General features: G+C 36.7%; 1 protein-coding gene across 2 annotated transcripts in view; it reads right to left on the reverse strand.

The window, feature by feature from the left end:
• The window catches only part of LOC114030334 (poly [ADP-ribose] polymerase 14-like), a 55,406-nt gene that overhangs the window by 24,838 nt on the left and 14,581 nt on the right, over nucleotides 1-15,987 (reverse strand). For both annotated transcript variants that reach the window (XM_027845140.1, XM_027845141.1), the window contains exons 5-6: nucleotides 15,480-15,716; nucleotides 3,849-6,145 (exon numbers count right to left, since the gene is read on the reverse strand). In XM_027845140.1, coding sequence (XP_027700941.1) covers nucleotides 3,849-6,145; nucleotides 15,480-15,716 — 2,534 coding nt within the window. The remainder of the gene's footprint in view (nucleotides 1-3,848; nucleotides 6,146-15,479; nucleotides 15,717-15,987) is intronic.

Below are 15,987 nucleotides of genomic sequence, written 5' to 3' on the forward strand. Positions count from 1 at the left end.
TTAGTGACTGAATGGAGGATGTATTGGAGGAGGGAGAAACTTGAGGCAGGCAAAACCTCTAATAGGTTACTGCAATAGTCTAAGTAATAAGGGATTGCACTGCAGGGGTGGCAATATCAGAGGAGAGAATGGGGCAAAGGTGTAACTGATAGGCCTTGGCAAGAGATTGGACATGTGGGGTGGTGAAAGATAATGAGAAGTCAAGGATAACTACTAGGTTGTGAACTTGAGAGGCTGGGAGGATGGTATTTCCCTCCATAGTAACAGGGAAGATAGAAAATGGGAGGTATTGGGGAAAAGATAATGAGTTTGGTTTTAGACATAATGAGTTTAGTTAGGGATGTCTGCAAGGCAGTTAGAGACATGAGACTGGAGGTCAGCGGAAAGGTTGGGGTAGGATAGGTAAATTTGAGAATTATTGGCATAAAGATGGTAATTAAATCCATGGGTTCTGATGAGATCACCAAATGAAATAGCGTAGAGGGAGAAGAGAGCCTAGGATAGAACCTTGTGGGATACCTACCTTTAGAGGGCAGGATCTTGATAAGGATCCAGCAAAGGAGAGTGAGAAGAAACAATTAGATAGGTTGGAGGAGAACCAGAAAAGAGGTATGTCCTGGGAACTAGATAGAAGAGAATGTGAAGGAAGAGCAAGAGATCAAGAATGTCAAAGGCTTCAGAGAGATCAAAGAGGATGAGGACTGAGAAAAGGCCACTGGATTTGACAACTAAGAGATCATTGGTAACTTTGAAGAGAGCAGTTTTGGTGGAATGATGAGGTTAGAATCCATATTGTAAAGGTTTAAGAGGGTAAGAGGAGAGACAGTGGAGGTATCCATTATAGTTGGCTTTTTCAAGGAGTTTAGCTGCAAAGGACAAAAAAGATATAAGGCAATAGTAGGAATGGAAGGATCAAGGGAGGGGTTTTTTTTCAGGATGGAGAAGACATGAACATATTTATAGGCAGTAGAGAATGAGCTAGTGGACAGGGAAAGACAGAAAACAAATGATAGAGTGGGGATGACCAAAAGGGTGATCTGTTGGAGGAGATGGGATGGAATGGGATTGAGCAGGGAGTTTTGGTGAAGAATAAGGCTTTGTTGTCATATAAGACACAGTGAAAGAGGAGATGGTGGCAGAAGGCATCTGAATCATAAGAGATGAAAATGAGGTGAGTAGAAGGAGCTCACAGTGAATGGCTTCAACATTGTCTAAAAAGTATGAGGCAAGGCTCTCAGCTGAGAGAATGGGGGGAATGAGAGCCATGGAAGGTTTGAGGAGGGATGAAAATTTTTGGAAGAGCTGCTATGGAGAGTGAGATAGTCAGTTGATAAGGCAGGGATAGAATGATTGCTTAGTGGTAGGGAGGTCCCCGTTGATGTTGTGCAATACAAATTTGTAGTGGATCCAGTCAGTATGGTTGCATGATTTTCTCCATCTTTGCTCAGCAGCATGTGAGTAGGAGCAAAGGCAGCAAATTGTGGGACGGATGTAAGACTTAGGCTTGGCAGGACATAATCAGCAAAATGACAAAGGGACTAAGGATTCAAGAGAGTATAGAGCTGAATTAGTTCACCAAGGGTTAAAGATGAGGAAAAGAGGAGAGAGTGGCTAGTTCAGGAGAGATGGCCTGGGAGAAGATTGAAGACATGAGGATTGGAGGTCACAGTGTGGATGAAGAATAGGTGTTTTTGGGGTTTTTTTTTTTTGCTAGGCAATGGGGTTAAGTGCTCTATCCACTGCACTGCCTAACTGCCCCCAAGAATAGGGTTTTGTAAGGAAAGTCAGAGGAAGAAGTGAAAAGACAATAGATTATGGTGGGTTAAGGAGATTTTGGAATTATTGATTGTAGAGGTGGTATATTTGTGGGTGATAGCAAGATCAAGGATATGATGAGGAGTACAGTGGCCCCCATGTTATACAGTGCCAATGTTATAAATAAAAACAAGTTTGAAAGCCTTAAGGACTTTAATCAAAGCAACCAGCTCTGTCTTCAAATGATGTATAATGAAGTATGTCATGAAGGAGGAGGAGCCAGAGGAGTAGAAGAAGAAGAAGGAGAGGAGGAAGAAAAAAAAAGGAGGAAGAGGAAGAAGAGGAAGAAGAAAAGGAAGAGGAGGAGCTATTTCACAAGTGATTATGAGTTCAAATGAGACAACATATGTAAAAAGAACTTGGTAAACCATAAAGCCATATAAATGTCAGTATCTTTATCATTATTCATATTTCTCATGATAGGTTAAGTGGTTCTATCTGGATCTGAGTAAATTCACCTCCAAAAAATAACTGATCAAGTCTCCCTTGGCAAAATGACTCAGTGAATTAATAATGTATTATTATCATTAGTTTACAAAGAACTTCCCTCATAATAGCCATTTAAAGTGGGTCTCAACTACTATTAACTCCATTTTACTGGTAAAGAAAGTAGAGTCCAGAAAGGTTAATTTACTTGAATTTCTTGCCTCCTTCCTTTCAGAACTGGTTCTGTTCTTGATATGTGCCTTCAAATACATTCCCTTCTTAGTTTTTCTTGTGGGACTGGTGGTGTCTATATTCCCTCTCATTCTAAAACCTTTCTGCCTAGCAGCTAGAGAGAAATAGTATTTATTAGGGACTGGCATTGGCAATTCTTTTGTGATTCAATGAGAGCAAGGCATTTGCACAGGGTTCATTTGTCATTTCTATGTAATTGCCACTTCTGCTGAGCTAGTCACACTTTTCCCACTGCTTCTTGGACAGGCATCTCAAACTCAAATGTCCAAAATAGAGTGCATTACTTTCCTCCCAAAATCTCCTCCCTTCTAAACTTTCCTTAAATTGTTGAAGACACCACCGTCATCCTAGTCATCCAGGCCTGCAACCTTGTTGTCATCCTTAATTCCTCATACTCACTCACTCCTCATATCCAATCCATATCCAATATTGTTTATTCTTTCACACCATCTCTCATATACAGTCCCTTCTCTCCACTTACACAGCCATAACATTAGTTCAGGCCCTCATTACCTCTAGCCTGGAATACTGTAATACTCTTCTCTCTGGTCTCCCTGCCTTGAGTCTCCCCCTTCTACAATATACCTTCCATTCAGCTTTCAAGGTAACTTTTTTAAAGGATAGATCTGACCATGTCACCCCCATGCTCAAGGAGTCACACCGGTCCCCTATCCTATTACCTTCAGGATCAATATAAACTTCTTTATTTAGCATATAAAGCTCTTCATAACCTGGCCCCTCTCTACCTTTCCAATCTTCTTATACCTTACCCCAAATCATACACTCTTTGCTTCATCTACACTGGTTTGTTTTTAGTTCCTCAGACACAACACTATCTCAATCTTGGTGCCTTTGCAAAGGCTGTCCTGCATGTTTGGAATGCTCTACCCCCTTCACCTTGTCCTCTTAGTTTTCCAACTTCCTTCAAGACTGATATTGAATCCTATCTTGGGCAAAAGGCCTTGCTGTCCCCCCCTCCACTCTGCCTCCATTCTAACTGCTAATGCCTTCCCTTTTCAGATAACCTTCATATATTCTGTATATCTATTCTATGTACCTAGCTGTTCTCCTATTAACTAGTATCCTCCTTGAGATCACAGACAAAAATCTTTCTTTGTGTCACCAAGACTTTGCAAAGTGCTTGTTATATAGTTAGTCTTTAATAAATGCTTACACATTGAGATATACTTAGCTTCCACACACTGAGGAGAGTAGAATTTCAACCTCAGGCTAAATCTGCATTAGCCTCACTAGAATAACTTGCTGGGGGTGTATATAATCCTAGTTACATCGGAATTAGGCTACTTCAATTTCAAAATCACCTTGTGGGCTGTTGGGTAAATGGTGATACCCACCTCAGCATCCTGAACATCTCCCTTCATCAACAAGATGCTCAGGCCTTCTCTAGTTTGGATGGAAGCCAGCACACTTCCATATTCAGCTTTTTTTCTCACGTTGGTTTCCTGGCCTTCTAATTGTGAGCAGGGCATTGAATTGTTATTAGGAAAAAGATCTTTAAAAACGTTTTTCACAGCTTTGGAAAGAGCTTTAACTGCCTCCTCAGATGAATCAACAAGATGAATCTGTTTCAAGCTATGTGCATTTGGGGAGTCCTGGAAGTTTTCCTTGATGGACCTGATGATGGTCTCTGCACATTCTTTTAAGGGGAAACCAAAGATCCCAGAGCTAAGAGCTGGGATGGCTATTGAAGTGTGCCCATAGAGTCCAGCCAGATAAAAAATCTCTGTGATAGCAGTTTTTAATAACTGCACACATCTGTGAGCATGCTCTTGTTTCCACCTGGGGCTAACAGCATGAATCACTTGCTGATATGGGAGTTGTCCAGAAGCTGAGACAACAGCACGGCCAGGAAGGATCTTACCCTGTTCCTGGATTATTTGGTCACAGTCCCTCTGTAGCTCTGGGCCTGCTGCTTTAGAGAGTTCAGCTGCCAGACCTCCAAAGTGCTTTAGGTCCTCATTTGCTGCATTCACCACCACATCTGCTGAGAAGTGGGTTAAGTCACCTTCCTGAACAGTTAATAAGATGCCACATTCTAAGGTTATCTTGCAGGGGACCTTCTGCTCATCAATATTGCCCCCACTGCTCTTGTCTCCATCTTCTTGTAGCCAAATTGAACAACTATACTTCCTTTTTGCTTCCATTTTATAAACATCTTCTCCGTCTTTGAATAAGGATTTGGCTCCTAGTTTACCAATGCTAAAGTTTCTAATATGTATTGAATCTAGTGTTTGTTTGACCATGGCCACTCCTCTCATTACTTCTTCTTTTGGACCACTCAGTGAAATGCCCCTTTGGTTGGCCAGGGTTTTGAAACTGACCTTTACATTTTTCTTCTTTAGTTTTTCCCTGATTTGCTTATTTTCCTCCTTCATATACTGGATAACTGCTAGAGATTTCACAGAGACCAATTCCTCTATTTTTGTGTTTTTTTCTATAAATTCACAAAGTTCTAGGTAGCTTTCACACACTGGACTAACACAACCAGCAATTATTATCTTAACTCCAGTGTCTGAATTTTGCTGTTCTATTATTACGGTCTTCGAGGAGCCATTGTATTTCTTATTTAAATTGCCAGTGAGTGTTTTCCACTGACAATCATTAAGAATCCAACTGTCTACCTCATTGATGCACTTGAAGCTCAAGGCTTTCTTCATATGTTTTTCAGCTTCTGAAAGAATTTGGGGAGAGAAGCCAACCAGCACAACTGCTTCACCCTCCATCTCATAAACAGCAGGAATATTTTCAGCTCCAAAAAGAGATTCAGAGAATGCCTCACAGTTTACTTGCTGCAGAAACTGAATGATTTCAGGAGGAAGATAGAGAAATTTCTTGGCCAAGCTCTGTAGCTTCTCTAAAATTTCACTCTTTGCTTTGTACACATCTGTAGCTAATCCAGTCAGGCAAATGCTCTTTGTGAGGGCATCGTAAGTGACTCCCAGCTCTGGGTATTTCTTGTGCAGAGTCTCTTCTAACTTGTTGTTGTGTAAAATGGAAAACCGTCCAGGACACACAGTCAAGTTCTCTCTTATGCTTTGTTTTTCTCTTTCTATTTTTTGGGTGGCATTTTCTATCAGAGTCCTCATTTGTGGTTCAGTTCTTTGCACATCCTCCAGTCTCCCTGCTATGATCACTGTCTCCTGAAGCTTATCAAACTCAGTCAAAATGCTCTTACTTTCTATGCTATTTTTGATGGCTTCCCACACCACTGGGTCCACTCTATACTTAGTGACCTGGTATTTAGACATAAGACAAGAGAATCTTTCAGAAACATTTTTACTCCATGTCTTGATTATGTTGCTCTTTGTTCTTCTTTGGCTGACTAAGGTAGCTGAAGGACTGAGTGTAATTTTTGCACTGGGTGTAATTTCTGACCCTTTACAATTAGGTTGGGGCCATGTTAGCTGACAGTGAGCCTTCTCCATGCTGCTAGTTATCTCTCCAATTGCTTTATCATCTTTCTGTAAGAACTTCAACAGATAAGGCTCCATTGGCACTGTTAAGGGTTCTGGCAGCTTCACTGGTGGCTTTGTCTTTCCATATAAAGCAGTACCCAAAGTAGGGTAGTATGGAAACATTGAAATGGGACTGTTGTTGAAGAGAAGCTTCTTTGTCAATATGGTGTCAAGCACTAAAAAAGAAAAAAAATTAAAAATAAAGAAAAATCTTTATATTAAAAGGTTCATTCTCTTAAAAAAAAACACTGGTTGCATTAAGGTGTTTTAATTAAAAAGTTGTCTTCCTTTTATAGAAAGAAGCCCGTGCCTTCATTTCTACTTTAAACAAAGTTAATTACTAGTCACTTTGCACTTTTTCTGCCACTTGAACTTACTATTTTCCTTCCAAATATGTTCATTTACCAAGCTATAGCCACTTTATTAGAATAGCACTGGAAACTAACTGATAATAACACTGAAATGTCTAATTTAAGAAATATTTGTTTCTTAAGCACAAACTTAGTGCTTGGCAAGGGATACTTAGCCTAAAGTTTGCAAGAATATATTGGTAGATAGCATAAGGTACTGCAGAGAAAGGATGCAAGTCATGAAGTCAGGAGACCTGGTTCCTGGTTCTGGCACTGACTAGCTGTGGCAAATCACTTAGCTTCTCTAACTTGAGAAGGCTCCTCATCTGTAAAATGGAGCTCTTAATACTTGTATCACCTACTTTGCCAAATTTTTATGAGGGACTTTGAAAATTTTAAAGTTTTATATAACTGTGAGAGTATTAAAATTTTTTATTGATGTCCTTTGTTTTTTATATCACCATAGTTTTCCCCAGTTTCCCCCACTCCTTTTCAGAGAGCCACCTTATAGAACATAGGGCATTTTTCAAAGAAAATAAAGAGAAAAGCCAGAAAAAATACACTGAAAAAATCTAAATACATGTGCAATATGCAATACCTGTGGCCCTTTTGTCTCCATAAAGGGGTGGGGAAGGGGTATCCTCTCATATTTCTTCATTTCAGTCATGCTAAATCTTTCAAATTTTGTTACATTCACTTTTGATATTTTTGTGTGTGCTATTTTTTCCTTTTGTAATGTTGTAGTCGTTATGTTTGCTGGGGGTGGGGGAAGGGGAGGACATCTAGGTGGAGCTATGGTGCACAGAGTACTGGGCCTAGAGCCAAGAAGACCTAAGTTCAAAGACACAACTGAAATGACTGAACAATAGCAACCGTCACTGTGTATATTATTTTCTTGCCTCTACTTATTTCATTCTGCAACATTTTATGCAAGATCTTCCTAGGCTTCTCCATATTCATCACACTTACCATTTCTTTCTTTGTGGAGGCAATTGGGGTTAGGTGACTGGATCAGGGTCACATGGCTAGTAAGTGTCTGAGGCAAGATTTGAACTCAGGTCCTCCTGACTCCAGGGGCCAGTGCTTTATCTACTATGCCACCTAGCTGCCCCACAATCATTATTTCTTAAAGCATAGTTCTATCTAATTACATCAATACACCACAATTTGTTTAAACATTTCCCTATCTATGGGCTTCTATTTTGTTTCTATTTCTTAGTTATCAGAAAAAAGTACTACCATAAAAATTTTGCTGTATTTGGGGGCTTTCTTCTTATTATGGCTTCCTTGGGTAATAAGCCCAGTAATAGAGTCTCTGGTTAAAAGGATATTGATATTTTAGTCACTTTACTTGTATAATTCCAAACTGCTTTCCCAAATGGTTGTACCATTTCACAATTTCATTAACAATGAATTAATATGCCTACCATCCCACAACTCCTCCAACATTAAATATTAATTAATTAATTGCCATTTCTCTCCTTAGCCAATTTTTACTGTGTGAGATGAAACATCAAGATTGTTTTCATTTCTCTCATTACTAGTAATTTGAAGTCCTCTTTCATGTGGTTACAAATACTTTGCAGTTCTTCATTTGAGACTTTTTAAATCATATCTTTGACCACTCATTTATTATTAGCCTTTTTAAAAAATTTGATTTCATCTTCAGTTCCAAATTCACTAACTTCCTTCTCTTCCTCCCTCATCTATTGAGAAGGTAAGAAAAACAAAACCCATTACAAATCATACAAAATAAATTCCGACATTAGCCATATCAAAAAATAAAGAAGAAAGAGAAAAAAATATGTTTTAATTTGCACTCTGAGGCTGACAACTCTATAGCTGGAAGTGGATAGCATGTTTTATGGTGAGTCCTTTAGAATTGTGGTTGGTCATTGTATTGATCAGAGTTACTAATTCTTTCAAAGTTGTCTCCACAATATTGCTGTTATTGTATAATTTTTTCTCCTGGTTCTGCACATTTCACTTTGCATCAGTTTATGTATCTTTCTCACCTTTATCATTTCTTACAGCATAATAGTATTCCATCATATTCAGATATCATAACTTGCTCAGCCATTCCCCAACTGATGAGCATCCTCTCAGTTTCCAGTTCTTTATCAATACAGAAAGAGCTGCTATAAATATTTTGTACATATGGACCCTCTTCCTCTTTCTTTGACCTCTTTGTGATATAGAACTAATAGGGATATTGTTGGGTCAAAGAGTATGCACAGTTTACCAACTTTGGGGGCCATAGCTCAAAATTACTTTCTGGAGATAGCGAACTAGTTCAGAGTTCCATTGACAGGGCTTGAGTATACCTGTTTTCTCACAGTCCCTCAAACATTTGTCATTTTTCTTTTTTGTCATCTTAGCCATTCTGATGAGTGTGAAATGATACCTTAAAGTTATTTTAATTTGCATTTCTCTAATTGTTAGTGATTTAGAACATTTTTCATATGTCTATCTGGAGGCTGGATTCTTTCCTCTAAAAAATTGCCTATTCATATCCTCCTACCATTTATCAGTTGGGGAATGACTCTTTTTTTGTGTGAATTAGACTCTGTTCTCTCTATATCTTAAAAATGAGACCTTTATTAGAGAAACTTGATGCAAAGATATTTTCCTCCAGTTTCCTGCTTTTCTTGTTTGTGCAAAACCTTTATTAATTTCATGCAATCAAAATTATCCATTTTACCTGCTATAAACTTGTCTATTTCTTGTTTGGTCATGAACTCTTCCCCTGTTCATAGATCTGACAGGTAATTTCTTCCATGTTCCATTAATTTATTCATTATGTCACCCTTTATGTGTAAATCATATACCTAGTTGGATCTTATTTTGATATACAGTGTGACATTTTGCTCTATACCTAGTTTCCACCAGACTATTTTCTACTTTTCCCAACAGTTTTTGTTGAATAGTGAGTTAATGCCCAATAGCTGGAGTCTTTGGGTTTATCAAAGACAAGGTTACTGTACTCATTAGCTTCTGTATATTATTTACCTAATCTATTCCACTTATCAGCTTCTTATTTCTTACCCAGTAGCAAATTATCTTGATGATTCCATCTTTGCAGAAGAGTTTGAGATCTGGTACTCCAGATGTCCTTCCTTCCCATTATTTTTTCGTTGCTTCCTTTGATATTTTTTACCTTTTGTTCTTTCAGATGGCTTTTTGTTATTATTTTTTTCTAGCTCTGTAAAGTAATTTTTTAGTTTGAGTGATATGTCACTGACCATGCAAATTAGTTTAGGTAGTATTGCCATTCACTCACAAGCAATTAAAATTTTTCCCATTATCTGGTTCTGTCTTTATTTGTGTGAAGAGTATTTTGAAATTTTGTTCATATAGTTCCTCAATGTGTCTTGTCAGGAAGACTCCCAAGTACTTCATACTGTCCATATTTATTTTAAATGAAATTTCTCTTTCTAGCTTTTCCTGATCAATTTTGTTGAGAACATACAGAAATGTGGGTAATATGTGTGGGTTTATTTTATATGCTGCTGCTTTGCTGAAGTTGTCAATTGTTTTAATTCATTTTTTAAGGTTGGCTACCCAGAATTCTTGAAGAAAGCCACCATATCATTTACAAGAAGTGATACTTTTGTTTCTTCATTAATTGTGCTTAGTCTTTAAATTTTCTTTTCTTGTTCTATTGCTTATAGTTAGCATTTCTAGTACAGCATTACATATTAATGGTGATAATGCATATTCTTACTTCATCCCTGATCTTATTGGGAAAATTTCTAGCTTATCCCCATTATAAATAATGTTTGCTCTTGGTTTTAGATGGATCATCCAAACATGACAAAATCATATCCAGGCATTCTTTCTAATTAGACTCCCTCTATGACTCCTGGTAATGATAAAGTTCTGAGGGACTGTATAGATCATCTCCCTATATAAGAATGTAAACATTATTTTTCAATGATGTTTACCTTTTTATATTTCTCTTGACTCCTGTGTTTGATGTCAAAATTTCTACTCTGTTCTGATCTTTTCATCAGAAATGCTTGGAAGTAATCTACTTCATTAAAAATACGTTTGTCCTTCAGTAAGATTATACTCAGTTTTATTGGGTAGATTATTCTCGGTTGTAAGCCTAGATCTTCTGCCTTCTGAAATGTCATCTTCTAAACCCTCCACTCTTTTATCATGGTGTCTGCTAAATCTTGTGTGATCCTGACTTTGATTCTTCAATATACAAATTCTTTCTTTCTGGCTGCCTATGTCATTTTTTCTTGACTTGGGAGCTCTGAATTTTGACTATAATATTCCTGGGACTTTTCATTTTGGAATTTGTTTCAAGAAGTGACCATGAGATTCTTTCTATTTCTACTTTGTCCTCTCATTTGAAGACATCTAGGCAATTTTCTTTTATGATTCCTTGAAATACGATGTCTAAGCTGTTTTTAAAAAAATTTTTTTTGCTCATGGCTTTCAGGTAGTCTATTGATTTTTAAATTATCTCCAATCTTTTCCAAGTCAGTTGTTCTTCCTAAGAGATATTTCACATTATCTTCTTTTTTCAGACTTTTTTTCTTGATTTTATTATTTCTTAATATCTCATGGAGTCATTAGTTTCCATTTGGCCAATTCTAATTTTCAGGCAATTGTTTTCTTTAGCAATGTTTAGTACTTCTTTTTCCAAGATGTTAATACTCCGTTCATATCTTTCTTCACTAGCTCTTGCCTCTTTTTCCATGCTTTCTTTTATATGTTCTTCTTTAGTTTTATAAGTCATTTTTAGTCCTTTTTTAAAATCTAACTTTAGCTCTTTCAGGAATTCTTGTTAGATTTGAGTCTCAGCTGCATTTTTTTTCCTTATAAACTTTGCTTGTAGATGTTTTCAAGTAATTCTTTTCTTCTGTGTTTGTGTCCTGAGCTTCCCTATAGCCATAATAGCTCTTTATAGTCAGTTTCTTTCTTTGCACATTCTTCTAACATTGCTTCTTGACTTTGGACTTTATTTTAGTGTTTGACTTTGTGTACTTCTGGAAGAGAGAGCTGACCTGAACTTCTGTCCCCATATCCTTCTGCTGCTTTCACAGCTCTGGCTGGGGTCCTACAAGCTTTCAGTGCTCACAAAGAGGTGTGATCTGGAGTGGGGTTGGAGGGAGGTCTGTTCCCTGCCTGTTCCTGGTGTCAATCCTGTTGCTTACCCTGGTTTGGGCCTATGGCTTGTTTCTGGTTGGGAGTTTCAGTGGATTACTGCTGGACTCAGCTACTATTGGCCAGTTGGGAGGCTCTACAGGCTCCGAGAAACTAATCTGCCACTTCTTCTTTGGTCTAAGATATTGCTCTCTGCTCCTGGCATCAGAACCACACAGTTACTGTTTGCTTCCTGGATCATGTTCTGTTCACAGTCACAACTAGCATCATTGCTTACAACTGCTTCTCTCTTCCCTGGATCTGTGATCAGACACTGGGTGGTCTGTGTCAGAGCTACCAGATGGCACCCTTTCCTGCATTCAGTGCTTTCTCAGGGATCCCCTGGCATATCTTTCTGGCACTCTGTCTTGATCCTCTCTCCATCTCTGGGCACTGGAATGCTCCCCACTGCTGTATCAGTCATGCACTCTGGTTAGACCCCCCCCTCCCCAGTGTCTGCAGACCTCTTTCTCTCCCTTCAGTCTCCCTGGGCTGGAAAAATGACCTACTGTGTGACTTTTTCTTTTTTTTCCTGATCAGAATTCAGTCTAATGCATTCTCTAGATATTTGTCAAGGAGGAGTGCTAGATCTTAATGCTTCCTCTTATTGTACCATCTTGACTCTACTTCAGTTATTAGTTTTATATGTATATGTATATACATACATACACATGTATATGTGTATCTATATATTGATTAATTGCTTATATATCTTGGATATCAAACCCTTATCAGAGAAATTTAATACAAATAGTTTTTTTCCCACTTCCCTTCTTATTCTATGTACATTAAATTTATCCATGTAGAAACTTTGCAGTTTCATATTATCAAAGTTATTTATTTCATATTTTGTAATTGCCTCTATCCCTTTTTTGTTAAGAATACATCTCCTAAAAATTAAAAATTTTAAAAAGAATACATCTACACATGCCTGTGAGAGGCACATGACCTACTTCTCTTCTAATTCTTTTTATAGTATTATCTTTAACATTAAGGTCACATACCCATTTAGAACATATTGTAGAATATTCTTTAAGGCAGATTCTTAATCATTTCTTCTTAAAGGGCCAGTTTGCCCTATTAGCTCTGTATAAGAACAGCCTTGGGGTCTGAGGATGGCCTGAGCCATAGTTACATACTCTACATTTTTCACAGGATGCCCAAAATCCTTTGGCAGGCCTCAAGTGGCATGGGTTGTAAGCAGCCTGTGGTTGAATGTTGTGCAGGCCTGCTGCAAGGTATTGATCTAACCATAATTTTTGCCAGTCTGTTTTCCAGTTTTCCCAGCTGTTTTTTTGTCAAATAAAGAGTCCTTTGCTAAATAATATGGGTGTTCTATTTTATCAAACACTGTCATTGAATTGAATTTTTCTGATTTTCTTTCATTTAGTGTGTCCTATTGATCTACTTCTCTATTTTTTTCTAACTAGCATCAGATAGTTTTGATGACTATTGCTTTATGATATAGTTTAAGGTCTAGAAGTGCTATTCGTCATTTGTCCCAACTTCTTTTTATCATTTCTCTTGATATCTTCTAGATCTTTTTTTTTTTTTTTTTTTTTTTTTTACAAATGAATTTTGTTAGCATGCTATCTAGTTCTATAAAGTAAGCCTTTGGTAATTTGATTGGTAGAGCATTAAAAGTATAAATTAATTTAGATGGCATTATCATTTTTATTATATTATCATAGCCTAGTCATGAGCACTCAGTATTCCCCCAGTTATTTAATTTATTCTTTATTTCTTTAAGGGGTATTTTGTAATTGAATTTATACATGCTTGTGTTTGAGTGTGTGTGTGTGTGTGTGTGTGTGTGTGTGTGTGTGTGTGTGTGTACTTCGGTACATCAGTCCCCAGATATTTTATACATTTTGTAATTATTTGGAATAGTATTTTCCTCTTTATTATTACTTCATGGATTTTCCTATTATTATATAAGAATGGATTTATTTTTGAGGGTTCACTTTGTAGCCTGCACCTTTGCTGAAGCTTTAAATGGTCTCAGTTAGTATCTTTGCTGATTCCTTAGGATTTTCATTATATCATCAGCAAATGGGAATGGTTTTATTTCCTCTTCACCTATCTTTAAAATTTTAACTTCTTTTTATTATTATTGTTGTTGCTAGTATTTCCCGAACTATATCAAATAAGAGTCAGGATAATGGGCATTTTTGCTCCACTTCTACATTTATTGGAAAAGGTTCTCATGTACTGCTTTTGTACATAATGCTTGCTTTAGGTTTTTGATAGATGTTTTTAGATTATTTTAAAAGGTTTCTCTATGCCTATACTTTGTAGAGTTTCTAGCATAAAAGAGTGTTGTATTCTGACAAAGGCTTATTTTCTATATTTATTGAGATAATGACGTGGTTTTGGTATTTTGGTTTTTAATATGATTATGTTGATTATTTTCCTAATGTTAAACCATCCTTACATTCCTATTAGATTCCTTGGAAAAATCACTGTAGTATATTTGATAGGATTTTTGTTTAAATTTTTAAAAAATAAACATTCATTAATGGATATAGTTTTATTTCTGTGTTATATCTTTCTCTGTTTATGTATTAGAACTATATTGTCACATAAAATGATTCTGGTAAGGTACTTTCTCAATTTTTTAAAAATAATTTGTAAAGATGAAAAATGCTATCTACCTCCAGAGAAAGAACTGATGGAGTCTGAATGCAGATCAAAGCATACTATTTTTTCACTTTATTTTTTGGTGGTATTTTTACCTGTGTTATCTATTATAACATGACTAATATGTAAATATATTTTTCATTATATGATTGCCTGTGTATAACTTATATCAAGTTGTTTACTGTCTCAGGAAGGGGGGAGGGAGGGGAAGGAAAGGAAAGAGGGGGAGAATTTGGAATTCAAAATTTTAAAAAAGAATGTTAAAATTGTTTTTACCTATTGTTGAAAAAATAATAAAATATTATTCAATGAAAGAAAATAACATGAAATAGGGTTATTGATTGTTCTTTAAAAGTTTGGTAGAATTCTGTAAATCTGATAAGGATCATATCCCATCAAGACCAGGAGGTCTCTTCATTGGTAGCTCTTCTATAGCTAGTTCTATTTGATTTTCTGAGATTGGGTTATTAATCTCTTTTGTCATCTCCTGACAGTTTGGTCCTTTTATATGTTTGAAGGGATTTCTCTATTTCTTTTGTGTTCTCAGTTTTGTGAGTTATAATGATCACTAAATCAGTTGCCTGAAAAGTAGTTGTTTTCTTTTGTTTTGTTTTACCATATTTGATGCCTTATTTATGTAATGAATATATCAATGTTAGTGGCTCTTGGAACATCAAGATTGTTTATACTGAGTTTAGAAGTACTCTTGTTGGACACTAACCATCAATACAGGCTTGCATTGTGAGTGTGCAGGGGATGTATTATCATTGGCCCTTTCTTTCCTCTCAGGTGAAGTAGTATTGATATATTCTGAGAACAAAAGCCAACTTTCTACATAAATCTGCAAAATCCAATAGTTGGATATCTACTACACACTTGCCAGAGAAATTGAAAATAAATAATTACTGAGGAGTTCCAGCACTTTAGGTCCTACTAAGGTACTACTTGTGTGTTAAGCACCGGATAGATGATCTCTAATCTAGTAATATCATAGGAATATACCAAACAAAACCCAAAACCAAACCAAAACCCATGTAGTCACCTCACAGGGTTATTTTGAGGTACAAATGCATAATGACTGTAAGAGCTATACCAATGTCAGCTATTATTATGTTCAAGTGTAAAGATCACTGACTTTATAGTTTAAGGGTCTGGGTTAAAATCATTCCTCTGACACGTAATAACTTTGAGACTTTGTTGGGTGAGTCACTTATTCTCCCTGGGCCAGTTTCCTTATCTGCAAAATGAAGGTGACTGAGGACTAGTCCACTTCTAAATCTAAATCCTATACTTCGAGGAACCTATGATAGGAAAACAACCACTTTAAGAAAAACAAGATAAAGTGAGCAATAAATATAATTACCTTCACATGTATCAAACTGAATCAGGGCTGAATTATCCTCTGGAAAATATTGGACTCTGGTTACTGGTCCTCCTCCATTTTTTTGGTTTTCAAAGAAAAGAGTGATGTAATATTCATTAACATCTGGGGGTAGGTCTTCCACCAGAATAGTCCTTGTCACTTCTAGAGGTGATGCAGAAATCTTAAGTTCTCCTACTTTGTGATTCTTAGCACAAATATTAATAAATCTCTCTGCATCTGCAAAGAAAAATAAAAAAAAAAACTTGTGAACATTGCATCCTTAGCTTTAAGTTGTGGAAGAAAAACATATCAGAGTTAAAACAGTAGTAAAAGCTAAATTTCTAAATGAAAATTCACACACCTAAAATAATCTTTAGGAAATAATCATGATTTTGAAATTAACGTGCTTCTCTGTGTCCATGCAGCACTTGGGTCTAAGTCAGACTGGGTTATGTCTTCTTTTTAAAGAGTAGGGGTGGTTCTGACATCAGAGATCATCTCCCACCTC

This window comes from Vombatus ursinus, unplaced genomic scaffold (genome assembly GCF_900497805.2).
Source record: "Vombatus ursinus unplaced genomic scaffold, bare-nosed wombat genome assembly UNPS02014959.1, whole genome shotgun sequence".
NCBI classification, from domain to species: Eukaryota; Metazoa; Chordata; class Mammalia; order Diprotodontia; family Vombatidae; genus Vombatus; species Vombatus ursinus.